The sequence below is a fragment of the Macrotis lagotis genome, chromosome X, assembly GCF_037893015.1.
Source record: "Macrotis lagotis isolate mMagLag1 chromosome X, bilby.v1.9.chrom.fasta, whole genome shotgun sequence".
In the NCBI taxonomy this organism is placed as follows: domain Eukaryota; kingdom Metazoa; phylum Chordata; class Mammalia; order Peramelemorphia; family Peramelidae; genus Macrotis; species Macrotis lagotis.
The window spans coordinates 342,505,714-342,525,028 of record NC_133666.1 but is presented as its reverse complement, the minus strand read 5'-3'; the positions used below and the strand labels follow the sequence as shown (position 1 = coordinate 342,525,028).

General features: G+C 33.7%; 1 protein-coding gene across 1 annotated transcript in view; it reads right to left on the bottom strand.

Annotated features, from left to right (window-relative positions):
- Window positions 1-19,315, bottom strand: part of ADCY2 (adenylate cyclase 2) — a 553,319-nt gene that overhangs the window by 65,135 nt on the left and 468,869 nt on the right. The window contains exon 16 of the mRNA XM_074199408.1: window positions 14,736-14,873. Coding sequence (XP_074055509.1) covers window positions 14,736-14,873 — 138 coding nt within the window. The remainder of the gene's footprint in view (window positions 1-14,735; window positions 14,874-19,315) is intronic.

Below are 19,315 nucleotides of genomic sequence, written 5' to 3'. Positions count from 1 at the left end.
CAATATTCCTTGGTGTTTTCATTTTAGGATCCCTTTCTTTCAATAACTATTTTTGCCCTCTGATTCCATGCTATCAGGACAATTTTTCTTCAAATGATCCTGAAATATTGAGTCCAGGCTATTTTTTATCCTCAATGTGTTCAGGAAGCTGAATGATTCTTAAGTTCTCTCTTCTGGATCTATTCTCCAGGTCAGTAGAGTATTGTCAATGAGGCATTTTACATTTTCTTCTATTTTTTGATTTTTTGGTTTTGTTTAACAGATTCTTGTTGTTTCATGAAGTCATTAGTTTCTACAGATTCCATTCCTTTTTTTTAAGAAAAGAATATTCTTCATTTACCTTTTGCAGCTCCTTTTCCAATTGGTCATTTTGATTTTTGAAAGAGTTTTCCATTTGCCCAATTGTAGTTTTGAGAGTCTTATTTTCTTTTTGCACTTGTCCAATTGTATTTTCCAAGGACTTTTTTCTCTTGTTGCAAGGTGTTCATTTTTTTTTTAGGTTTTTCTTGCAAGACAAATGGGGTAAGTGGCTTGCCCAAGGCCACACAGCTAGGTAATTATTAAGTGTCTGAGACTGGATTTGAACCCAGGTACTCCTGACTCCAGGGCCAGTGCTTTATCCACTACACCACCTACTAAGGTGTTAATTTTTTAATGTTTTCTCTTGCAAGGTGTTAATTTTCTCTTGGGTTTCTTTTCCCATTTTTTTCAATTGATTTTTAAACTCCTTCCTGATATTTTCTGTGAAGTCTTTCTGGACTGGAGACCCATTCATATTCTCCTCACAAGTTCTAGCTCTTTCTGAATTAATGTCTTTTGCTTCAAAGTTGCTTTCAATGGACCACCCCCCTTCTGATGGCCTTTCTTCATTTTTCCAGGTTCTTGTGTTGGGGGAGGGGTAGTTCACAGAACTTTGGTTTTGAAAACCCTAGAGGCTTTGCTCACTGGGCTTAGTAACTCCAAGTGCGTCAGCATTAGGGGGTGCTAGAGGATTTCTCTGGAGTGTCTGTGACCTTGATTTGTGGCCATCTCCCTAGGCCTGGGGGAGTGGTTGGGGGGTGGAACAGCAGGGTCTGAATTATCCTTGAACAATATGTGCTGGACCCTTGGGTATATAGTTAGTCATTTTATTATTCACTCAGTACTAAGAGAGATCTGCTACCCACACCTGAGCCTGGGGCTGGGGGGTGGGGAGGTTGTTACTTAGTTGTTTGCTCCGACTCAACTGGAAACATGGGGGATGCCACTGAAAATATGGGTACATGGCCCTGGTCTTCCAGGTCCAGGTCAGCAGAGCTAACCAGATTGATGTCTAGATGCTGTGCTGGAGCTCTCCTTCCAACCTCACTGGAGCTTTCCTGCACACATAAAAAGCCAAAAGCTTCTGTGGCTGTTCTGATGTTAGTCCCAGACCTCACCACTGTCCCTGGGCTGACTCTCTGCTCTCTCCCCCTGGCTCACTCACATTTCCCTGAGACAGACCTTGTTGGTAGATGTTCTCTTCCTTTGTTCTTTCTGGATTTTGTGGATTTGAATTCTCTTAAGAGGATTGATTCAGGGATAATTTGGGGCTGTCTGCAATGGAGAATACCATCTATATCCAGAAAAAGAACTGTGGAGTTTTAACAAAGACCAAGGACTATTAACTTTAATTTAGAAAAAAAACCTGATATCTTATTGTCTGATCTTGCTATCTCTTATACTTTATGTTTCCTCCTTAAGGATATGATTTCTCTCTCATCACATTCAATTTGGATCAGTGTATACCATGGAAACAATGTAAAGACTAGCAAATTGCCTTCTGGGGGGGTGGGGAGAGGGAAGTAAGATTAGGGGAAAAATTGTAAAACTCAAAGTAAATAAAATCTTTATAATTCAAAAAAAAGAGGCTTGTTTCATATTAATTCTGAGGGAAAGCCATGAGACCTTAGCACAGTGCCTGGCTTCTCTCTGACATCTTGACTGGAAGTCAAGGACTGTTTTTAATCCATCCTCCATTCTCGTCCAGACTTTTGCACAGTATTCTGCACACAAATAATTATTGAATGATTCACTGTTAATTAAACTATTGCTGTAATTAAATATCACATGTTCTTATTTTATCTAATATGTGGTTAGAAAGAAAGTGGTCACTAATATAATTCCAATTGTAGCATGGTTTGAGGGGAAATCATCTGATCAGCCAATTTCCCCCAGTCCATTTGATTAAATTAAAAGACATGGATCTTTGGAAGAAAGGATAATTTTTGGTGAAACTAGATATACCAACTGGCTCTGAATTGAAGAATTCTATAGCACTTTAGGATGATGCAGCACTCCAATGGTTCATTATTTCTATGTATTGCCATGACTGTGAAGTTGTGTTGAAGATAATTTGTGACTGAGTCTGGAGGAACTTCTCCCCTTGGTGATCTATAAGAGAGGTATAAATACTCCATGCTTTTTCTTTAGGCCTTGGCTCTTTTGGAATACTCCTTGGATTTCCAGAAAGGGGAGGGATTACTTTTCCTTCCTTCCTTCCCCCAGAGGTATTGTCAACTTTATTATAGGTTGATGGGTCTAACTTGTCTAAATAAGTCTGAATTCTTTTTTAAAAATTTGTTTTATTGATTTAAGACAATAGGGTTAAATGACTTGCCTAAAGTCACATAGCTAGGCAATTATTAAGAGGTCAGATTTGAACTTAGGTTTTCCTGATTCAAGGGCTAGTGCTCTATCTACTGTACCACCTAACTGTTCCCCATTAGTCTGAGTTCTTAGCCATCTTCTCTAGTTTTCCATTTTCTTCATAAATACAAGTCTGGAACCAGTGTTCCTAAGAAATGATCTTCACTCTGACTTCCCTAATCCTTGCTTCATTCCCTTTAAGAAATATTCAAAACTCATAAATTTTCATTGTCTATTTGAAATTCTTGGTCTCATCTGAGTAAAAACATTCTCAATGCTTAATCTATTCTGAGGAAATAATACCTTGAATAGAAAAATAATTTCTTCCTTCTTTATTTTAGCATGTCCTTGTGACATATCCTTGAACAATGTGTGCTGGACCCTGGGGTATATAGTTAGCCACTTTATTATTCACTCAGTACTAAGAGAGATCTGCTACCCACACCTGAGCCTGGGGGTGAGGGGTGGGGAGGTTATTACTGTGTTGTTTGCTCTGGAAAGAGGCCCTTTCTCTCTCAGGGATTGGTGGGGGGGCTCAACTGGAAACATGGGGATGCCACTGAAAATATGGGTACGTGGCCCTGGTCTTCCCAGGCCAGCAGAGCTGACCCACTGATGTCTAGATGCTGTGCTAGAGCTCTCCCAATCAGCCCAAGAGGGAATCCTCACAGAAACTGATTAGAGTAAATCTTTAGTAAGAATAAAAGACCTTTTACTTAATTCAATTAAGAATATTCCTCCTTTCTGTGCTGTAGGTCAGACTGAATGGATTTAGGAAAATGATTCTCTAGAAAGGGTTCAGTGTAGCTATTGCAGTATTGTTCTCCTTGATTCAAACACTATTTCCTAAACTTTTTAACCTCCTTAAATCTTGACTACCAAAATTTGCCTTTGGTAGTAAGATGAAGAACGTTTATACCTAGATTTTCAAAAGTAATATGAATCTCTGTCTCTGGATTTCTCTAAGCAAATATACTTGGAATTTGATTAATAAATTTACTTCTTATATTCTGTACCAGTTAAGGCAGTAACCCCAGGAATATGAGAATTTGAGGGTTCTGCAGTCTGGTCTGCTCAGAAGATTTGGACCTTGCGCATTTCTCAGATTAAAAAAAAAGGTCTGGGCTAAATGGGAAATACCTGTGCAGTAGTCCTGTAAAGTTATCTTTGCCTTTTGGGAAAATATAATGAGTATGATGATTTATCATTTTATTTTTTCCTGAATTAATCTCTGATCAAAGCCCTGGTACAAAATATTTTATCAGATTCTTAGAGCTGGTTGCTAAGAAATGATCTGATCTTTCTTCTGTCACAATTAAACCACCATTCTTTTCCCCCAGCCCCCTCATTCTTTTAATGAACTTTTTTTTTAAATTTAAGGCAATGAGGTTAAGTGACTTGCCGAAGGACACACAGAGGTTGGTAAACTCAGGTACTTCTGACTTCAGGGCCATTCTTTTAATTATTTCCAGGATCTTCCAGTTTTTCCCATCCCTTAAAAAAAAGTAGCTACCCAAGTTTCATCTGACATTTTTCAAAGGATTTGAATTGTAGAATTGCTTTTAAGATTTTGCATGCCATATTTATTACAATTCAGCATCATTTTTTTAAAAAAAGAACTGTACAAAAATTCATGATTATATTCAACATCTGATTCATTTCTTCTTAGGCTGTTCACTAAAATGCTATTGTTCCAAAAGTCCAGATAGATTATTGTGATTGCTGTTTCTTTGCCTCATTACTGTACATCACAAAAAGAAATTAAATTGACACTGAGTTTGCTCTTCACAAAATTGCTATTATGTAATTTGCAAATTGATTGAAGACATTTCCCCCCCTTGTATCTAACTAAAACTATAATTAAACTGTAATAACATTCTGAAAAAAATTTTGAGAGCAACATGAAAAATATGATGCAAAATGACATGAAACACGTCAAGAAAAAAAGAGTGACAGTGCTCCAAACGCTGAAGGTTAACCCTAAAATCCATATGTAGATATGTGAACATATTTGGATTAAATGGCCTTTTTTTCCTCCAGCTTCCACTTGAATATTAGAAACAAATCTAATGGAGTTATTACATATTGTTTTATTTTATTAGGAAAGTGCATTTGAATTTTATCTCTTTCATGTCAATGAAATGAAAATATCATCAGTCCCACAAGTCCTGTAAATGTAAGAAAAATGCCATCTGCCATTTTTCAAAAGTAAGATAATTTTCCTAACTAGTGTTCTTGTTTCACCTTCCAAATGCCTTCTTTCAAAAAAATCTACTAAGTGACTTGTGATAGGAGTAAGTTTATTAGTAATTGCAAAGAATTATTTAAGAGAAATGAAGTCCTCAAATACAAATCAATTCATCTAGAAAATTCTTCTCAAAGGAAGTGAGACATTCAGAAAGACAGCCAAATAGTAGAACATTTGCTATTCTTACTATAACTCCTAGGAGTCCAGACAGGTAGGTTTTGGAAGTCATTCCCTTGCCATGCATTACCTCACTGTTTTTTTTTTTTCCATCATATCACTTTTGCCACCTCTGGACTTCCCCTTCTCCTCAATTGGTTCATTGTCCTCTCTTTCCCCCATATGGCTTTCCTTTCCTGTTCATCCACATGTATTGTCTCTGCCCATTAGAATGTAACTCCTTGAAGATCTAAATTTGCTTGCTTCTGTTTGTATCTCCATTGCCTAGAGTCGTGTCTGGTACACAGCAAAAACTTATATAATTTTATAGAAACTAAATAACCTTTTTTCAGGCTTTGTTTTAAATCTTTCTAGTTTTTGAAACTGTTGATCAGCTCCTTGTCCTAGATTCTCTCTTTTCCCTTGACTTTCCACTACAATATTTTCCTGGCTGCAGCATCTTTTAATGTTTTTTGCTGTATAATTTTTCAATGTCATTTCTGCTAACTGTAGGTGCCACCTAAGACTCTACTCTGTTTCTTAGCTTTTCTTTGTATATTTTTTTCTCTCTATGACCTCATCAACTTCATTGGGTTTAATTATCATCTAGATGCAGATGACACTAAAATTTATATTTAATCTTAATCTCTCTCCTTGAACTTCTCTCTTCTATTACCAATTGCTAATTGTCTGCTACACATTTCATAGGCAACTTAGCCTTATCTTAAACATTTTCAAAACAAAACTCAAGTTCTTTCCCTCTATATTTTTTCATCATCCAAAAGTCTTTATTTCTTTTTTAGGATACCCATCATTCTTCTAAATATCCAAGTTTTCAACCTCAGAGTCATCCCTCTCTCTTTCTTCCCTCTCTCATACGCTTTTCTATACCCAACCAGATATGAATTCTTATTGATTCTACCACTATACTTAATTCTAATACTCATTTTCTTTCTCTAATCATGAGTTCATAATCTTCAGTTCAGGCATCCATTATTCTATATTCCACCAGATTAGTTTATTAATTGTTTCTTGGACTTCGCATTGCACTGACTATTTAGAATGACCATAGCTTCACACAGCATATATATTTGTGCCTTCATATTCCTTATATCCATTTCCTTCTTTGCTATTTATTTATTTATTTATTTATTTGTTTGTTTGTTTATTTATTTTAGATTTTTCAAGGCAATGGGGTTAAGTGGCTTGCCCAAGGCCACACAGCTAGGTAATTATTAAGTGTCTGAGGTCGGATTTGGACCCAGGTACTCCTGACTCCAACGCTGGTGCTCTATTCACTGCACCACCTAGCCACCACTTATATCCATTTCTGTCTTACATCTGACTCTTAAGAATCCTTGGCTTTCCTTCAAGAATCAGCTTATATTCCAATCTTTCTAGAAAACCATTCCTGAATCTCCCATATTTTTAGGGCATTCTTCTTCAGATTATTTTATATTTACTTATATGGAACCTGTACATCTGATAAAATTATTTGATGTGGGGACTATTGTCTTTGCAGCTCTATCATTCAGTATACTGCTTTGCATGTAATAGATGTTACTGAGTTGAATTGAATCAGGTTGAAATGATTTTTAAACCCTATCTTCAATTTTTCTGTTTTAATGAGATGAATATTTTGTAAGAAGTGTCTTTTAAGTGATATAGCACACTAAAGTAATAGATAATGGTAGTTGATTTCATCCTTTAACCAGATAGATCTCAAAATTTCAGGGAAATTGAAAAACTGAAACTTGTTCCTTAGCAAATGATCACAAAGGACTACCATGATTTACAAGTTTCTCTCTTTATTTGGTATTCATTGGATATTAAATAGAAAAGAGTTATTCAGCTAGAATTAGTTCTAAGTGTGGAATTTCTATCATTTTAGTATTTAAAAAATTTGAATCATGATCATTTCAATTCAATTACTTTATTAAACACCAAATATGTAGAAGTCACTAGATGCTAGATGCTGAAGACCCCTGCAATTTTAGCTTATCTTTTACCTCCTAGCTGTTATAGACAGCACCAGAAGCTAACTCAGTAAATAAAGCCACTTATTTTTGTTCCTTTCTCTAAAGAAAATTTTTTAATGTGTCTCTGCTACAGACCTTTTTACCTCATTTACCAAACAATAAATTACTTTGTGAGGAAGTAAAATTGCAGCACATTCCTATTATATATATATGATGTGCATTTTCCCCAAATATTCCTTTGCACTGTGCCAAAAAAATAGCCTAACCCTGATCTGAATGTTTATCTTTTCAAGCATTTAAAAGCATTGATTTAGTTACTTGTCATTCATTTCATGTCTAACCAGCATATATTCAGATAGAAATATTAGTCTCTTTGTTCCCCAAATAGAATCTCTTTTTTCTTTTTCTTAAAACTAGTTAGTTAATCCTGGTTATATAGGGGACAAAAAAGATATTATAAAAATAAATATATTATTAAAAAGTATTTTAAAAAGTCACATGGCTATTCTTTACATGAAAACACCATGTACTGTATAGTATCAAATGACTTAAATACCTTTTATATGTTTTCAACAATTTGGGGGCAAATTAACTTTTTCATACACCTGCATGATTTTTCTTAAGTCTCTTTTTCAGGATGAACTTGGCATTGATGTTGTGCCAGCTGGGTGTCCCCTAAAGTCATGACCTGAAGGATTTTTCTACTTCTTACATGAGGCCTTTACTTCTTTCCCAGCTCCTAATGTCTCCCCTCCAATTCTTCTTCCCATATTACTTAATACTTTAGCAGAGGTTATCCTCCATGACTGCAATGAATTTTCTCCTCAGCTCCTCTTCCTTGACTTTCCCTCAAAGCTTGGCTCAAATACAATCTCCTACATGAAAACCTTCTTTATATCCCTTAGTTGTTGATGGTCTTTATTTGAAAAATACCTTGTATTTAATTTGTATTGACTTATCTGTGAACATGTTATTTAACTGAGCAAAATGGAAGAGCCTTCAAGTAGGTAATCATTTCATTTTTTCCTTTGTATTACAATATGTATTTAAAAAAATAAAAACTCAAATGAATAAATGTCTGAATTATCTGTCCTGAGAAACTGGACACCCCTAAAATAACCCCAAAGTGATTTAGTTAGAACAGAAAGATATCTTTCTGCTTTTATTCTCCTCAGTTTACCATATCCTATCTTTTTCTCAAGGTACCTTTTGTTGCTGTCTTGGTATCCTGTTAATCCTTGACAGCTTAGATCTTTAATTCCATACATATAGTCTCAACTTAAACTCTAATTTATGATAAAAGACAACCCCAAGTATACAAAACTATATGACAAGAGATTTTTAGAAAGCAGACTATACTAAAAATTAAATTGTATGCCTTATCCCTCATGTCTATATTTCTCCCATATAGTAAGTTAGGAATTTGGGGAAAGACTATAATTCTTTCAGAAGCTCAGAAATTATTAGGTTCTCCTGGTTAAAATGTACATGTTTCTTTTATAGGCCAGAAGATTCTGCCCTTACCCAAGTATATAGATTATTATTTAGAAATGACATCTTCTGTATTACACAAAGTCAGTGAGTGTGCTAGAGCAAAGGTGAGGTGATACGGCTTTTTAATTGCAGGTTTTGACTAGAAAACTCTCCCTTGGTGGTTTGCCAAGACAGAGGTAAGGTGGCATCTTTATCTTTGAAAATGTATGGGGGCAGCTAGGTGGAACAGTGTATAGAGCACCAGTCCTGGAGTCAGGAGGAACTGAGTTCAAATCTGGCCTAAGACCCTTAATAATTCTGTAGCTGTGTGACATTGGGCAAGTCACTTAACCCCACTGCCTTAGACAAAAATTAAAAAAAGAAAATAAGTGAAAATATCTCAAAGTTAACTCACACTGGAAATTATATACTTGCCCTTAAGAAAATATGGAGATTTTACTTGAAAACAGGGTTAAGTATTTTCTTTTTCTGCCCTAATCTATACTGTATAGAAAATGTTGTCAAATTAATCTTCCTAAAATACAGCTTTGATTTCTACACTCTCTTTATTATGCAAGTACCTTGAATGTTCCCTATGCCTATAGGAGAATAATTGAACTTTTTAATCTGGCATTTAAGGTCTCTACAAAACTCCTTATACCTTCAATGTATTTCACATGAACCTTCATTTAAGTCAAATGTGCTGATTCTTTATTCTCATGAAATGCCTACTATTTTCCCTTATGCTTTTGGTAATTCCATTTCTTCATCTAAAATTCTCTTCCTTTCTTTTCTTGTTACCAGTTTAAATCTCAATCTTTTCATTCAATGAAATTATTTGTAACTACCCCTATTTTCCTGAATAATTTCTCCCTAAAATTCTAAATTACTTGTTTTATGAGCCACTCATTTGATACTTATACATATAATAGCTTTTATTGTTGTTCTTTTATTTATGTAGATTTTCTGTTTCTCTGACTAGATTATAGGCTATTTGTTAATAAAAAGAGTATCATAAAATTTCCAGAATCTTAAAGATTATCTAATGTACTCTGTTTCTGAATGAGGATCTTCTCTATAAAATACCCAAGTAGTAGAAATCCAGTCCTCTCTAATGAGAAGGAACACCTTTTTGCTTGGGGCAGCTTATTTCATTTTGGTTAATGTAAATTTGTTAGGGACTTTTTCTTCTACATCAAGCCAGAATTTGTCTCTCTGTAACTTCCATTAATTGTTCCTTAGTTCGACGAGTAGGACCAAACAGAATAAATCTAATCCTTTTCCCATAAGATGCTCTTTCAAATATTTATGCTTTTTCTTTCATGATCTCTTTTCCAGGATAAACAACCCCACGTTTTACAAATCATACCTTGCATATTACATTTTAGGAAGGGCTTTGCTAAGCTAGAAGAGGGCATTAAAAATATGAAAGATTCCCAAATCTTGCAGTATGAAAATCATTGGAAAGAATTGGAGAGTTTTAGCCTAAGGGAGTCATGATTTATAGCTTCAAGTATTTGAAAGACTGTTTGGTTTCACATGATAGTAATTAAATTTCTGATTCATATCAAAATTAGAATAGAACTAGAAATGGATGGAATTTTCTGAGGCAAATTCAGACTTTACATAAGTATTTATTTTCTTTTAATATTATCATGAAATGGAATAGATTGCTTCAAGAAGTAGAGAATTCATAGAAGGTTTTTAAGTAAAGGGCCTATGAACACATGTTGGGTATATTATGGTGAAGATTTGTGGGAGTGATATAAGTTGGATTAGATAGCTGTTGAAATTCCTACTAACCCTGAAATTTGGTGATTTAGTCTTTTATTTCATTGTTTCCTAAACCTCTGTATAGTATACCATAGGCACTAAGGAGTCTTATGATGATAATGTTGTGTGAAAAAGTATATTAATGCACTAGGAAGTGGCAGCATGACTTCCATTCACTTTTGCTGTTTGAAAGATACATTATTTAATTTGATGACTGCCTGGACTACTCATTTACCTCATTTTTTAGGTCTTTTTTTCCTATTTTTTTGAAACTGATACAAAATTTTAATTCTATGCTTAATGACATTTAAAATCCTATTCCACTTTGTATCTTAAACAAATGTAATTAAGAGACTCTTTGAATCATCTTCAGGTCACTTGACTCATTGGCCCTCATTCAACATTGCTATAATGGTTGTTATCTTGGTTATAATATTGTTTTAGGCAAATTCATGATTAGATTGTGAAAAACATTGGAGGTTCACAGAAATTAGCCTAAAAACAAGACTGAGAATCTTAGGAAACAGTTATTAAAGATACTAAGTCATCCACATGGAAATCTTCCTTGCTAGCTAAGTTTCAAAGATTTTAGAAGTCTTCATGAGGGGTGGCTAGGTGGCAGAGTGGATAAAGCACTGGCCCTGGAGTCAGGAGTACTTGGGTTCAAATTGGATCTCAGACATTTAATAATTACCTAGCTGTCTGGCCTTGGGCAAGCCACTTAACCCCATTGCCTTGCAAAAAAAAACAAGTCTTAATGAAAAAAAGGATGGCTGTCATCTATTATAAAACAAAATAAAACAACCAAAAAAAATCACCTTGTTTTGGAACTAAAGAACTAGGAAAAGCAATGAAATCAATAAGAAATACCAAAGGTGGGGAGTGAGGGGGATGGGGAAGAGGAGAAAAGGGGAAACTAACAGAAGAAAGGGAAGGAAGAAGGGGAAAAGGGAAAGAGGAGAGAAAGGGGAGAGGGGGTTGATACAGGAGGGAAAACACACTGAAGATGGTGGTATTCAGAAACAAAATACTGAGGAATATGGATAAAGGGAAAAAAGGGGAAAAATACAAACAGAGGGAAGATATCACAGAGGGCAATAAAGAATAATTATAACTTTGAATGTGAATGGGATGAGCTCTCCCTTAAAACATAAGCGAATAGCAGAGTAGATTAAAAACCAGAATCCAAAATATGCTGCTTATAAGAAACTCATTTGAAGCAGAAAGATACATATAGAGTAAGGGGAAAAGGTTGGAGCAAAATATATTTTGCTTCAGCTGAAGTGAAAAAAGTAGGGGTAGCAATCCTTATCTCAGACAAAGCAGCTGCAAAAATAGATGTCATTAAAAGAGATAAGGAAAGAAACTATGTCCTCCTAAAAGGTACCAGAGCCAATAAAGTAATTTCAATACTAAATATGTATGCATCCGATGGTACAGCATTCAAATTCTTAGAGGAGAAGTGTAAAGAGCTACAGGAAGACATAGATAGCAAAACTCTACTAGTGAGAGATGTAAACCCCCCGCTCTCAGATTTAGATAAATCTAATCATAAAATAAACAAGAAGGAAGTTAAGGAGGTAGATTGTTAGAAAACCTAGATATGATAAACTTATGGAGGAAACTTAATGGGGATAGAAAGGAATATACTTTTTTTTTTCTGCAGTACATGGCACTTACATAAAAATTGACCATGTACTAGGGCATAAAAACCTCTTGATCAATTGCAGAAAGGAAGAACTAGTGAGTACATCTTTCTCAGATCATAATGCAATTAAAATCATATACAATATTGGGCCAGGGAGATATAGACCCAGAATTAATTAGAAACTAAACCCCATTTTAAAGAATGAGTGGATCAAGAAACAAATTAAAGAAAAAATTAATTATTTCATCCTAGATAATGACAATAATGAAACAGCATACCAATATCTATGGGATACACTCAAGGTGGCTGTCAGGTGATATATTATATCCTTAAATGCTTATATGAATAAATTAGAGAAAGAGGAAATCAATGAACTTAATATGCAACTAAAAAATTAGAGAAGGAACAAATTAAAAACCCTTAATTAAATACCAAATTAGAAATTCTAAAAATTAAAGGAGAAATTAATAAAATTGAAAGCAAGAAAACTATTGAACTAATAAATAAAACCAAGAGCTGGTTTTATGGAAAAAATAAAATTGATAAACCTCTGGTCAATTTGATTAAGAAAAAAGAAAGAAGAAAACCCAGTTGCTAGTATGATGAATGAAAAAGGTGAACTCACCACCAAAGGGGGGGGAAATTAAAGTAATAATTCAGAATTAATTTGTTCAACTCTGTACCAATAAATTTGATAATATAAGTGAAATGGATGAATCTTTACAAAAATATGTTTCCCAGATGAAATGAAGAGGAAATTAAAAACCTAAGTAACCCTATCTCAGAAAAAGAAATTCAACAAGCCAATATTGAACTCCCTAAGAAAAAATCTCCAGGGCCAGATGGATTCACATGTGAATTCTATCAAACATTTAAGGAACAATTCTATATAAACTATTAAGGTTCCAATTCTATATAAACTCTGTAAAAATAGGTGAAGATGGAACTCTGCCTAACTCTATGACACCAATATTATGCTGATATCTAAACCAGGAACAGTGAAAACAGAGAAAGAAAATTAGAGAACTATCTCCCTGATGAATATAGATGCAAAAAGTCTTAAATAAAATCTTAGCAAAACGATTACAATTTATCCCTAGGATAATACATTATGATCAAGTGGATTCATCCCAGATATGCAGGGTTGGTACAATATTACGAAAACTGTTAGTATAATTAATTATATCAATAATAAACCTATCAGAAATCATGTGATTATATCAATAGATGCTAGAAAACCTTTTGACAAAATACAGCACCCATTCCTACTAAAAACATTAGAGAGGGTAGGAATAATGGATTGTTCCTTAGAATAATAAGCAGTATCTATCTGAAACCATCAACAATCATTATGTGCAATGGGGAGAGGCTAGAGGCATTCCCAATAAGATCAGGGGTGAAACAAGGATGTCCCTTTTCACCAATACTATTCATTAGTGTATTAGAAATGTTAGCTTCAGCAATAAGAGAAGCAAAAGAAATTAAAGGAATTAGAATTGGAAAGGAAGAGCCAAAACTCTCACTCTTTGCAGATGACATGATGGTATATTTAAAGAATCCCAAAAATCATCTAAAAAACTATTTGAAATAATTAGGAACTTTAGCAAACTAGCAGGATATAATATAAACTCTCATAAATCCTCAACATTTCATTCCCCAAAATTAAGGTGCATCTTATACATGGGGAAATATGGTACACACACACACACACACACACACCCCTACACCTATTTTTTAGGTTCAACTAATTTTTTTTTTAGGTTTTTGCAAGGCAAATGGGGTTAAGTGGCTTGCAGTGTCTGAGACTGGATTTGAACCCAGGTACTCCTGACTCCAGGGCTGGTGCTTTATCCACTGTGCCACCTAGCCACCCCTCAACTAAATTTTAAATGTGCATATAATATATACCTTTTAGGAATATATTTTATATATAAATCATTCTGAATCTATATGTAAGTATATGAAGATGCAAGTTCTAGCACCATTAAAAGGTTTTTAAAATGGCAAATGAAACTCATTGGCTTTTGATTTCAGGATGACAACATTTTCACTAGGTCCATGAAGGCCAGGGTCACCAATAATTTCATCTAAATTTCTCAGAAGAGCAGCTCTTGATAGCAGTGACAGGTGCCCAAGCCGTGCTTGGGCAAGAAGGGCTTAAGAAGCAACACATTCCAAGAAATCTTTCATCAAGGAAGTATTTTCTTAGCTGCTGTCATGTTATTTATTCCTCTCTGATTCTGTCATCTTTACCATGGTATTTTTATCCTAATTTTGTATTTTTATTTATATTCTTAGTCTGATCCTTGTGATAGAACAATTCAGTTCATCCTTAAGCATCTATGTTCTGTAGAGCCCATTTCCAAGAAATGGAAAACTTAGATAACACACATGTTGCCCATTCTATAGTTTATGAACCAAGTTTAGCAATAGAGCCTGACAGGAGTACTGAAGGTCCCAAATTTGCTCTTCTTTGCATTCATGTACTGATATTTCTTTGCTGTCCTTCTGGATGAACATCTATGTCTTAAGTTCCTAATGTCCTTCCTTGCCCTTTGGTTCATAGCAATAGCAGAAGTGACCTAGGAAGCTGACTCACCTCAGAGCTTTCCAAATACAGTCTCACTTGTTTTCTAATTGAAGTTGAACTTCTTATTGAAAGTTGAAGTAAAATTGCATAGAACATTATTTTCCCCACTTGGATCTCAATTGTGAAAAATCATTAAAAGAAGTATAGAAAAGAAATTGATAAGATTGACAGGGCCTCCAAAGATACATTTGAGGTACTTACCATGTTGAAGATGGCCATGGTTAATATAATGGTAGTGGTGGTAACTGTGAGAGTGATCCGTGGCCAGGGACGATTTGCAATTATTCCAGATGACTTCAAAATCCATAATAATGAGGCAGATGCTTTTTTGCTGCATTGCTAGGGAGAATGAACAGGAAACAACGTCATGGTCATTTTTTATAGATGTCCTAGTTAGAAAATCATACTTATATATATGTTTAAGTATGTAGGTTCACACTTATATACATATACACCTTTATGTTTTTGTGCATTTCCAGAAAAGCTAACTTATTAGTCATTCAAATCATTAAATTAGTCTTGAGATTATAATTTTAGTCTCAGAATGAATTTATGAAAGTGTCTGATGACAACATTGAAAAATACATCTGAAATAATGCCTTTTAGTCACTTAATATACCTGAGGAAAAACACTTGATTTCTAATTTCCTCTTCTGGTTATTTTATGGTATCATTCATGGTCATTTTCAAATATTTATAAATTCTGCTTACTTGTGGAGAAAGTGGTACAAACTATTTAATAAAATAATAATTGCAACAAAAACAATAATAACAGTAGTAATAATGGTAATTCTCCCTATTATGATTGTTACCATACCAAATATTTATAATCTCCAACTACATAGAATGAATGATCAGTTTTTAAAGCCCAGAGAAATTAAAAACCAAATGGCACCAGGACTAGAAGTATGTCATCTCTTTCTGTCTGCTACTGGAAATGTTTCAAAGATCCTTTCAGTGACCTTCCAGAGGGATGAATCTACATTCCAATACTTGCATTCAGTTACCAAAAGGGAATGCACTCACTTTATCCATCTAAGCAATCGTCTAAGAATAATATAAGGAATGTGACTTGTCCTTGGACTACTTCTTTTTGAACTCTATTCAAAAAGATGACAAAGATTTCAAAATATAGAGACTTAGTAGAAGAAATCAAAATTATGTGAGAACAAGATGAGATGAATATCATCCTTGTTGTCATGTCTGCTTCTGGAGTTATTCTGTAGATGCTTTAAATGAACTTACAGAAATGAGCTGATAACCTGATATTTTACTTAACTACAAAAGAAGTTATTCATTCATTCTTTTATTTATTCATTTATTCACACATTTATTTATGTATTCATTCATTCGTTTATTATCTGTGCATGGCACTAAGTGATATAGTGAATAGAACTTTGGGTCTGGAGTTGGGAAGATCTGAGCTCAATCTAGCCTTGGACATTTTCTAACCTTGACCTTGGTCACTTGTGTGTCTCTGAACAAGGTACTCAGTTTTCCTCAACTGGATATTATAAAAATAGCATCTTCCACCCAGGGGTTGTTGTGAGGAGCAAATGAGATCATCTTGGTAACATGCTTAGAAGAATTTCTGGCATATAGTAGGAATTTAATAAATGCTTATTTTCTTTCTTGAATATAAAAGAATAAGACACAAAAAAGCAACTTGTCCAAGGGTCATTTCCAATTGAACTCTAGTGAACAAAATGAGAACAATGGTTTGTCCATAGAATAATAATAATAATAATAATATAATAATAATAATAATAATAACTCCATTCTTACTTTAGTATCTGTAGTTACCAAGTCAGAATCTATTCTCCAGAATTAAAAAGAATTAACATCTAACCCAATAAGTTGCTCCCCACCAGCTACCCATGGTCTTTATATTGCAAGTCTAAGATAATTTGATATAGAGAGAATTCAGTGTTTTGTAAATAAAAGATAGCTTTAACTTCTCAAGATATTTTTGTTTTCAACTGATAACTGCTATCTGAGATTCTTTTGTGGTGAGGAGGGTTTACCTACTACCAAAGTTTTAACCTAATTGTTAATAAGACCAAAAATGGAAAATTCTAATTATTTAAATATAAAGAAAGGAAACTTTCTTTCTTTCTTTTTCACTGAATTCAGAAGAAAGGATGAAGAATATATATATATATGTATATGATTTATTGATGATTCTCACTTTCCCAAGAGATTCTTGTTTTCTTTAAGCAAAAAACTATTCTACTATAGTATCAATAAATATGAAATAGAAAATACTTTGCTTTTACTATTTAAGAAATGCTATCCCCTCTGTTTCATACTCTCTAGTTGCATGCTTGCATGCTTAATGGATAGAAGAAAATTGTTAGGAATACATCTCTTATTTTTTTTGTAAATAAAGAAAAATAATTACATTAAAATGGAGAACAGATAGTGACAATATTTAATTTTAGATATCTCTTCACATAATCCTCCATTTGTTTAATTATATTTTGATCATGTTTCCCACTATAGGCTAGTACTGCTAATAATCCTCCAAGTAGTTTATCTGCAAAAAGTCTATTTGACCCATATCTACTAATTGAATTTCTTTCCTCACCTTACCTTTTCAATTCTTTCTGTTGTTCGTTATCTAGGGTAATCCAAAAGTCTTAGTTCAGTTTTAAGCTACTCAAGTTCATGAAGATAATTTAAGATATTAAAGCTTAAAACTGAATAAGACTTTTGAGATACCCTTTACAGACAGAATAAGAGCATCTATCTGTGTCAATAATCCCAATTATTTCTCCACTAAAACAGACTCTTATGAAAATCTATCTAAAAGCATAAATTTGAAAGAGAAGCTGCATATTTTCTTTTTAGTCTATGATTCTCATGAATCTTTCCCTTATTTCTTTTAGGTTCTGTGCATATTAGAAGACTTTATAACCTTTGTTGAATTTTACACAATGCTCATATCTAGACTAGATTTCCTAGATCATATACTATATAGGGACATTTAGAGGCTTTTCAGACTCTATCTGAACTTTTTCAGTTAGTAGAGTGTTATTTAATATACCAAGTGGTTTCTGTTATGTAGTTATTAAATAAACATTCTGTCCCTACTTCTTAATGTTTCTTTGAAAAAGTCTGAAATATTTTATAATATAAAAACATTAAGCTTTGTTAGTAGATATGAATATCTGACTTCTAATATTGTTTATTAGATTACAATAAGAACCCAACAAAATACCTGATTCTAACTAGAATTATGCTAAAACAGATATTTTCTCAAATTTTCCAAACAAATATTACATGGTTGATTAGTTGAATATCAAAATTGTTAGCTGTGCAGACAAAAATTAACCTAATATGTCAATCTGTGTTAATCTCTAGAGTTATATTTTCAGTATAAACTTCTGTGATATTTCAGCTAATATGTTTATGCCATTATTATTTATTATTTCTTTGTTTTTTGCAAGGCAATGGGGTTAAGTGACTTGCCTAAGGTCACACAGGTAATTATTAAGTGTCTAAGGATGAATTTGAACTCAGGTCCTCCTGACTCCAGGGCTGGTGCTCTATCCAGTGTGCCACCTAGCTGCCCCGCCAGTATTATTTATGAGAGGTCCAGGGAAGCAATCCACTTTTTTCCTTCCTCTCACTAATATGACATAATAAATAAAAATTCCATAAAAGCACAGATGAACAGAGTCTATTTCTGTTTAAAAGTATAAAATCCTATAGTACTGTCTGAAAGAGAAGAATAGAAAGGTAGATGGAAGAAATGCACACTTGACTATAGTAGAAAAGATGGGAAAAAAGAGCAAAGGAACAAGGAAAGATCTAAAAAAGATGAAAGAGATAGAGAAGAATTTTGAATAGAATGAAATCATTGGTGATGGCAATGGTGGGGAACAAACCTTGTTTTCCATTTCGTTAAAAAACTACTACTTGAATTTTTTTTTTGCAACAAATTAATGCAATTCCCAACCTCCTCCTTTTTCCTTTTAGGATCAAGGATATATTAAATGAATTATTGATAAACTTTAATTATTACTCCTTTTGATTAAACAAATTTCCTATACATTAATGCATGTATAATAGAATTTGAAGGCTATCATACTTTGGCATAAATTCAGAATGTATTAATATTTTAAATATTGGATAACATGAGGGATATTATCCCTATAAGAATTGGTTGCAAAGCACTTGAAGAAAGAAAACCTATTATCCAAATGACTTAACACCAGAGACATTTGAGTTACAAAAATAATATTGAAATCTGACTTTAAACATTAAATAACTATAGAATGAAATGTCATGAAGGTGGATCTGTTTTGAAACTGCTCCACAGAGATTTGTTAAAAACAGTTTCATCAAATGGTGTCTTCATCTGTAATGGTACTGTGACAGAGGCCTCAAGTACAGGATTATGGCAAGGTTTCTGTTTACTCAGCTTTCTTCCTTTCTTCATGAGCCAGCTAACGTCAGTGAGAATGTTTGACTGTTGATCAAATGGAAATCAGGCTGGAATCTGAGATTCTAAAATGTCTTTAGTTTGGCTTGGGTGACTGGCTCTTGATTGACTTTAGAGAAGAGATTAAGTTATTTGTCTCTGTTTCAGTAGCTACAGTATGAGGATATTGCTTTAATTTTCCATCAAAAGATTGTTCCGGAAAACATGCAGCTTAATTCAACAATTTTCTGTTGAGCTTCCACTTAAATTCTATACTTATAAGTAAATCTCAAGAGATATAAACTGAAAAAAATCTTGTCCCATATTACCAGACTGGATCAGCTTCTCCAGTAAA